Source organism: Oncorhynchus keta, unplaced genomic scaffold (assembly GCF_023373465.1).
Source record: "Oncorhynchus keta strain PuntledgeMale-10-30-2019 unplaced genomic scaffold, Oket_V2 Un_contig_3082_pilon_pilon, whole genome shotgun sequence".
Classification (NCBI taxonomy): domain Eukaryota; kingdom Metazoa; phylum Chordata; class Actinopteri; order Salmoniformes; family Salmonidae; genus Oncorhynchus; species Oncorhynchus keta.
In genome coordinates, this window is record NW_026287072.1 from 195,001 (window position 1) to 204,360 (window position 9,360).

General features: G+C 45.5%; 1 protein-coding gene and 1 long non-coding RNA gene across 5 annotated transcripts in view; one reads left to right on the plus strand and one right to left on the minus strand.

Moving 5' to 3' along the window:
* LOC127923708 (protein flightless-1 homolog) overlaps positions 1-8,581 on the plus strand; it is a 19,325-nt gene extending 10,744 nt beyond the window's left edge. The window contains exons 5-6 of one of the 4 annotated variants that reach the window (XM_052507777.1): positions 1,333-1,418; positions 7,769-7,892. In XM_052507777.1, coding sequence (XP_052363737.1) covers positions 1,333-1,418; positions 7,769-7,859 — 177 coding nt within the window. In that variant the 3' untranslated portion in view covers positions 7,860-7,892. Of the gene's footprint in view, positions 1-1,332; positions 1,419-7,228; positions 7,353-7,376; positions 7,468-7,768; positions 7,893-8,383 lie in introns of those variants that run through there. The other 3 variants (XM_052507776.1, XM_052507778.1, XM_052507775.1) reach the window with 3 other exon arrangements.
* LOC127923710 (uncharacterized) lies at positions 7,127-8,232 on the minus strand. Its single transcript, XR_008115141.1, has 3 exons — positions 8,124-8,232; positions 7,655-7,802; positions 7,127-7,188 (listed from the first exon to the last, which is right to left on the minus strand). It is a non-coding gene; the product is annotated as an uncharacterized LOC127923710 (long non-coding RNA).
* Positions 8,582-9,360: the final 779 nt, after the last annotated feature.

Here is a 9,360-nt window from a genome sequence, read left to right on the forward strand (position 1 = left end):
TTTCCAGATATCCTTCTGTCTCCATCTCTCTCTTTCCAGATATCCTTCTGTCTCCATCTCTCTCTTTCCAGATATCCTTCTGTCTCCATCTCTCTCTTTCCAGATATCCTTCTGTCTCCATCTCTCTCTTTCCAGATATCCTTCTGTCTCCATCTCTCTCTTTCCAGATATCCTTCTGTCTCCATCTCTCTCTTTCCAGATATCCTTCTGTCTCCATCTCTCTTTCCAGATATCCTTCTGTCTCCATCTCTCTTTAGAGATATCCTTCTGTCTCCCTCTCTCTCTTTCCATATCCTTCTGTCTCCATCTCTCTTTCGAGATATCCTTCTGTCTCCCTCTCTCTCTTTCCATATCCTTCTGTCTCCCTCTCTCTCTTTCCATATCCTTCTGTCTCCATCTCTTTCCAGATATCCTTCTGTCTCCATCTCTCTCTTTCCATATCCTTCTGTCTCCATCTCTCTTTCCAGATATCCTTCTGTCTCCATCTCTCTTTAGAGATATCCTTCTGTCTCCCTCTCTCTCTTTCCATATCCTTCTGTCTCCATCTCTCTTTCGAGATATCCTTCTGTCTCCATCTCTCTCTTTCCATATCCTTCTGTCTCCCTCTCTCTCTTTCCATATCCTTCTGTCTCCATCTCTTTCCAGATATCCTTCTGTCTCATCTCTCTTTCCAGATATCCTTCTGTCTCCATCTCTCTTTCCAGATATCCTTCTGTCTCCATCTCTCTTTCCAGATATCCTTCTGTCTCCATCTCTCTTTCAGATATCCTTCTGTCTCCATCTCTCTTTCAGATATCCTTCTGTCTCCATCTCTCTTTCCAGATATCCTTCTGTCTCCATCTCTCTTTCCAGATATCCTTCTGTCTCCATCTCTCTTTCCAGATATCCTTCTGTCTCCATCTCTCTCTTTCTTTAGAAATATCCTTCTGTCTCCATCTCTCTCTTAGAAATATCCTTCTGTCTCCATCTCTCTCTTTCCAGATATCCTTCTGTCTCCATCTCTCTTTCTTTCCAGATATCCTTCTGTCTCCATATCTCTTTCTTTCCAGATATCCTTCTGTCTCCATATCTCTTTCTTTCCAGATATCCTTCTGTCTCCATCTCTCTTTCTTTCCAGATATCCTTCTGTCTCCATCTCTCTTTCTTTCCAGATATCCTTCTGTCTCCATCTCTCTTTCTTTCCAGATATCCTTCTGTCTCCATCTCTCTCCAGATAAAGTCCATGGTAGTTGCCCATTAATCATAGAACAGTCTGTTCATGATCTGTTTTGTATGTTATTCAACATTCTACTGATGTTCTACTGATGTTCTATGTTATTCTGTGTTCTCCAGGACCTGAGCTTCAACCAGCTGACTGAGATCCCCCGCGACCTGGAGAACTCCAAGAACATGCTGGTGCTCAACCTCAGCCACAACAGGTAGAACCACTTATAATATGTTATAACAGGTGACTAACAGGCCTTATAACCTCTAATAACAACCTCAGCCACAACAGGTAGAACCTCTTATAACCTCTACTAACAACCTCAGCCACAACAGGTAGAACCTCTTATAACCTCTACTAACAACCTCAGCCACAACAGGTAGAACCCCTTATAATATGTTATAACAGGTGACTAACAGGCCTTATAACCTCTAATAACAACCTCAGCCACAACAGGTAGAACCCCTTATAATATGTTATAACAGGTGACTAACAGGCCTTATAACCTCTAATAACAACCTCAGCCACAACAGGTAGAACCCCTTATAATATGTTATAACAGGTGACTAACAGGCCTTATAACCTCTACTAACAACCTCAGCCACAACAGGTAGAACCCCTTATAATATGTTATAACAGGTGACTAACAGGCCTTATAACCTCTAATAACAACCTCAGCCACAACAGGTAGAACCTCTTATAACCTCTAATAACAACCTCAGCCACAACAGGTAGAACCTCTTATAACCTCTACTAACAACCTCAGCCACAACAGGTAGAACCTCTTATAACCTCTACTAACAACCTCAGCCACAACAGGTAGAACCTCTTATAATATGTTATAACAGGTGACTAACAGGCCTTATAACCTCTAATAACAACCTCAGCCACAACAGGTAGAACCTCTTATAACCTCTACTAACAACCTCAGCCACAACAGGTGCCCTGGAACCCGTATAACCTCTACTAACAACCTCAGCCACAACAGGTAGAACCTCTTATAATATGTTATAACAGGTGACTAACAGGCCTAATATAACCTCTACTAACAACCTCATCCACAACAGGTAGAACCCCTTATAACCTCTAACAACAACCTCAGCCACAACAGGTAGAACCTCTTATAACCTCTACTAACAACCTCAGCCACAACAGGTAGAACCCCTTATAATATGTTATAACAGGTGACTAACAGGCCTTATAACCTCTACTAACAACCTCAGCCACAACAGGTAGAACCTCTTATAATATGTTATAACAGGTGACTAACAGGCCTTATAACCTCTAATAACAACCTCAGCCACAACAGGTAGAACCCCTTATAACCCTCTAATAACCTCAGCCACAACAGGTAGAACCTCTTATAATATGTTATAACAGGTGACTAACAGGCCTTATAACCTCTAACAACAACCTCAGCCACAACAGGTAGAACCTCTTATAACCTCTACTAACAACCTCAGCCACAACAGGTAGAACCTCTTATAATATGTTATAACAGGTGACTAACAGGCCTTATAACCTCTAATAACAACCTCAGCCACAACAGGTAGAACCCCTTATAACCTCAGCCACAACAGGTAGAACCTCTTATAATATGTTATAACAGGTGACTAACAGGCCTTATAACCTCTAATAACAACCTCAGCCACAACAGGTAGAACCCCTTATAACCTCTACTAACAACCTCAGCCACAACAGGTAGAACCTCTTATAATATGTTATAACAGGTGACTAACAGGCCTTATAACCTCTACTAACAACCTCAGCCACAACAGGTAGAACCTCTTATAACCTCTAATAACAACCTCAGCCACAACAGGTAGAACCCCTTATAACCTCTACTAACAACCTCAGCCACAACAGGTAGAACCCCTTATAATATGTTATAACAGGTGACTAACAGGCCTTATAACCTCTACTAACAACCTCAGCCACAACAGGTAGAACCCCTTATAATATGTTATAACAGGTGACTAACAGGCCTTATAACCTCTACTAACAACCTCAGCCACAACAGGTAGAACCTCTTATAACCTCTACTAACAACCTCAGCCACAACAGGTAGAACCTCTTATAATATGTTATAACAGGTGACTAACAGGCCTTATAACCTCTACTAACACCCTCAGCCACAACAGGTAGAACCTCTTATAACCTCTAACAACAACCTCAGCCACAACAGGTAGAACCTCGTATAATATGTTATAACAGGTGACTAACAGGCCTTATAACCTCTACTAACAACCTCAGCCACAACAGGTAGAACCACTTATAACCTCTACTTATAACCTCTAACAACCTCAGCCACAACAGGTAGACCCTTATAATATGTTATAACAGGTGACTAACAGGCCTTATAACCTCTACTAACAACCTCAGCCACAACAGGTAGAACCCTTATAACATCTACTAACAACCTCAGCCACAACAGGTAGAACCTCTTATAATATGTTATAACAGGTGACTAACAGGCCTTATAACCTCTAATAACAACCTCAGCCACAACAGGTAGAACCTCGTATAATATGTTATAACAGGCCTTATAACCTCTACTAACAACCTCAGCCACAACAGGTAGAACCACTTATAACCTCTAATAACAACCTCAGCCACAACAGGTAGAACTTCTTATAATATGTTATAACAGGTGACTAACAGGCCTTATAACCTCTAATAACACCCTCAGCTACATCAGGGTAGAACCTCTTATAACCTCTACTAACACCCTCAGCACAACAGGTAGAACCTCTTATAATATGTTATAACAGGTGACTAACAGGCCTTATAACCTCTACTAACAACCTCAGCCACAACAGGTAGAACCCCTTATAATATGTTATAACAGGTGACTAACAGGCCTTATAACCTCTACTAACAACCTCAGCCACAACAGGTAGAACCACTTATAATATGTTATAACAGGTGACTAACAGGCCTTATAACCTCTAATAACAACCTCAGCCACAACAGGTAGAACCCCTTATAACCTCTAATAACAACCTCAGCCACAACAGGTAGAACCCCTTATAATATGTTATAACAGGTGACTAACAGGCCTTATAACCTCTACTAACAACCTCAGCCACAACAGGTAGAACCTCTTATAACCTCTACTAACAACCTCAGCCACAACAGGTAGAACCTCTTATAATATGTACTAACAGGCCTTATAACTTAAGCTATAACAGGATATAAATATATCATACATACAGGGCCTTCGGAAAGTATTCAGACCCCTTGACTTTTTCCGCATTTTGTTACCTTACAGCCTTATTTTAAAATGGATTAAATATGATTTTGTCTCTTACACACAATACCCTATAATGACACCACAATACCCTATAATGACACCACAATACCCTATAATGACATCACAATACCCTATAATGACATCACAATACCCTATAAGGACATCACAATACCCTATAAGGACATCACAATACCCTATAATGACATCACAATACCCTATAATGACATCACAATACCCTATAATGACATCACAATACCCTATAATGACATCACAATACCCTATAATGACATCACAATACCCTATAATGACATCACAATACCCTATAAGGACATCACAATACCCTATAAGGACATCACAATACCCTATAAGGACATCACAATACCCCATAGTGTTGTGGTATTGTGTTAGAAAACAATTGAATTCATTTGAAAATAAGGCTGTAACGTGAAAGTCGAGGGGTCTGAATACTTTCCGAAGGCCCTGTATGTATGATATATTTATATCCTGTTATAGCTTAAGTTATAAGGCTATCGTAGATTATTCTCCTCCTCCTCTCTAACCTAATGCCGACCCTCCTCCTAACCTAATGCCGACCCTCCTCCTCCTCCTCCTAACCTAATACCGACCCTCCTCCTCCTCCTCCTCCCTAACCTAATACCGACCCTCCTCCTCTAACCTAATACCGGCCCCTCCTCCTAACCTAATACCGACCCTCCTCCTCCTCCTCCTAACCTAATATGACCCTCCTCCTCCTCCTCCCTCCTAACCTAATACCGACCCTCCTCCTCCTCCTCCTCCCTAACCTAATCCACCGACCCTCCTCCTCCTCCTCCTAACCTAATTTGACCCTCCTCCTCCTCCCTCTCTAACCTAATACCGACCCTCTCCTCCTCCTCCTAACCTAATACCGACCCTCTCCTCCTCCTCCTCCTAACCTAATACCGACCCTCCTCCTCCTCCTCCTAACCTAATACCGACCCTCCTCTAACCTAATACCGACCCTCCTCCTCCTCCTCCTAACCTAATACCGACCCTCCTCCTCCTCCTCCTCTAACCTAATACCGACCCTCCTCCTCCTCCTCCTAACCTAATACCGACCCTCCTCCTCCTCCTCCTAACCTAATACCGACCCTCCTCCTCCTCCTCCCTAACCTAATACCCGACCCTCCTCCTCCTCCTCCTCTAACCCTAATACCGACCCTCCTCCTCCTCCTCCTCCTAACCTAATACCGACCCTCTCCTCCTAACCTAATACCGACCCTCCTCCTCCCTAACCTAATACCGACCCTCCTCCTCCTCCTCCTCCCTAACCTAATACCGACCCTCCTCCTCCTCCTCCTAACCTAATGCCGGCCCTCCTCCTCCTCCTCCTAACCTAATACCGACCCTCCTCCCTCCTCCTCCTAACCTAATACCGACCCTCCTCCTCCTCCTCCTAACCTAATACCCGACCCTCCTCCTCCTCCTCCTCCCCTAACCTAATACCGACCCTCCTCCTCCTCCTCCTCCTAACCTAATACCGACCCTCCTCCTCCTCCCTCCTCTAACCTAATACCTGACCCTCCTCCTCCTAACCTAATACCGACCCTCCTCCTCCTAACCTAATACCGACCCCTCCTCCTAACCTAATACCGACCCTCCTCCTCCTAACCTAATACCGACCCTCCTCCTCCTAACCTAATACCGACCCTCCTCCTCCTAACCCAGTACCCTCCTCCTCTAACCTAATACCGACCCCCTCCTCCTCTAACCTAATACCGACCCTCCTCCTCCTAACCTAATACCGACCCTCCTCCTCCTCTAACCTAATACTTAGACCCTCCTCCTCCTCCTAACCTAATACCGACCCTCCTCCTCCTCCTAACCTAATACCGACCCTCCTCCTCCTCCTAACCTAATACCCCCTCCTCCTCCTAACCTAATACCGACCCTCCTCCTCCTCCCTAACCTAATACCGACCCTCCTCCTCCTCCTAACCTAATACCGACCCTCCTCCTCCTCCTAACCTAATACCGACCCTCCTCCTCCCTAACCTAATACCGACCCTCCTCCTCTAACCTAATACCCGACCCTCCCTCCTCCTAACCTAATACCGACCCTCCTCCTCCTAACCTAATACCGACCCTCCTCCTCCTAACCTAATACCGACCCTCCTCCTCCTAACCTAATACCGACCCTCCTCCTCTAACCTAATACCGACCCTCCTCCTCTAACCTAATACAGACCCTCCTCCTCCTAACCTAATACCGCCCTCCCTCCTCCTCCTCCTAACCTAATACCGACCCTCCTCCTCCTCCTCCCAGCATCGATGCCATCCCTAACCAGTTGTTTATCAACCTGCCTTATAACCTAATACCTTCCTCCTCCTCCTCCCAGCATCGATGCCATCCTAACCAGTTGTTTATCAACCTGCCTTATAACCTAATACCGACCCCCCTCCTCCTCCTCCTAACCTAATACCGACCCTCTCCTCCTCCTCTAACCTAATACCGACCCTCCTCCTCCTCCTCCTAACCTAATACAGACCCTCCTCCTCCTCCTCCCAGCATCGATGCCATCCCTAACCAGTTGTTTATCAACCTGCCTTATAACCTAATACCGACCCTCCTCCCTCCTCCCAGCATCGATGCCATCCCTAACCAGTTGTTTATCAACCTGCCTTATATAACCTAATACCGACCCTCCTCCTCCTCCCAGCATCGATGCCATCCCTAACCAGTTGTTTATCAACCTGCCTTATAACCTAATACCGAACCTCCTCCTCCTCCCAGCATCGATGCCATCCCTAACCAGTTGTTTATCAACCTGCCTTATAACCTAATACCTTCCTCCTCCTCCTCCCAGCATCGATGCCATCCCTAACCAGTTGTTTATCAACCTGCCTTATAATCTAATTACCGACCCTCCTCCTCCTCCCAGCATCGATGCCATCCCTAACCAGTTGTTTATCAACCTGCCTTATAACCTAATACCGACCCCCTCCTCCTCCTCCTAACCTAATACCGACCCTCCTCCTCCTCCTCCTAACCTAATGCCGACCCTCCTCCTCCTCCTCCTAACCTAATACAGACCCCTCCTCCTCCTCCTCCCAGCATCGATGCCATCCCTAACCAGTTGTTTATCAACCTGCCTTATAACCTAATACCGACCCTCCTCCTCCCAGCATCGATGCCATCCCTAACCAGTTGTTTATCAACCTGCCTTATAACCTAATACCGACCCTCCTCCTCCTCCCAGCATCGATGCCATCCCTAACCAGTTGTTTATCAACCTGCCTTATAACCTAATACCGACCCTCCTCCTCCTCCCAGCATCGATGCCATCCCTAACCAGTTGTTTATCAACCTGCCTTATAACCTAATACCTTCCTCCTCCTCCTCCCAGCATCGATGCCATCCCTAACCAGTTGTTTATCAACCTGCCTTATAATCTAATTACCGGCCCTCCTCCTCCTCCCAGCATCGATGCCATCCCTAACCAGTTGTTTATCAACCTGCCTTATAACCTAATACGACCCCCCTCCTCCTCCTCCCTAACCTAATACCGACCCTCCTCCTCCTCTCTAACCTAATACCGACCCCTCCTCCTCCTCCTCCTAACCCTAATACCGACCCTCCTCCTCCTCCTCCCAGCATCGATGCCATCCCTAACCAGTTGTTTATCAACCTGCCTTATAACCTAATACCGACCCTCCTCCTCCTCCCAGCATCGATGCCATCCCTAACCAGTTGTTTATCAACCTGCCTTATAACCTAATACCGACCCTCCTCCTCCTCCCAGCATCGATGCCATCCCTAACCAGTTGTTTATCAACCTGCCTTATAACCTAATACCGACCCTCCTCCTCCTCCTCCTCCCAGCATCGATGCCATCCCTAACCAGTTGTTTATCAACCTGCCTTATAACCTTCCTCCTCCTCCTCCCAGCATCGATGCCATCCCTAACCAGTTGTTCATCAACCTGACTGACCTGCTGTACCTGGACCTGAGTGACAACAAGCTGGACAGCCTCCCCCCTCAGATGAGACGCCTCGTCCACCTGCAGACCCTCATCCTGAACAACAATCCCCTGATGCACGCCCAGCTACGGTACCACACATTATAACACATTATAACCATCTGAATGCACGCCCAGCTACGGTACGACGCTTTATAACACATTATAACCATCTGAATGCACGCCCAGCTACGGTACCACACATTATAACACATTATAACCATCTGAATGCACGCCCAGCTACGGTACCACACATTATAACACATTATAACCATCTGAATGCACGCCCAGCTACGGTACCACACATTATAACACATTATAACCATCTGAATGCACGCCCAGCTACGGTACCACACATTATAACACATTATAACCATCTGAATGCACGCCCAGCTACGGTACCACACATTATAACACATTATAACCATCTGAATGCACGCCCAGCTACGGTACCACACATTATAACACATTATAACCATCTGAATGCACGCCCAGCTACGGTACCACACATTATAACACATTATAACCATCTGAATGCACGCCCAGCTACGGTACCAAGCATTATAACACATTATAACCATCTGAATGCACGCCAGCTACGGTACCAGCATTATAACCATTATAACCATCTGAATGCACATTATAACCACGCCCAGCTACGGTACCACACATTATAACACATTATAACCATCTGAATGCACATAGCTACCCACGGTACCACACATTATAACACATTATAACCATCTGAATGCACGCCCAGCTACGGTACCACACATTATAACACATTATAACCATCTGAATGCACGCCCAGCTACGGTACCACACATTATAACACATTATAACCATCTAAACAGTACTCCCAGCTACGGCTCACACATTATAACTCCTTGGAGTTGCACTTAGCTAT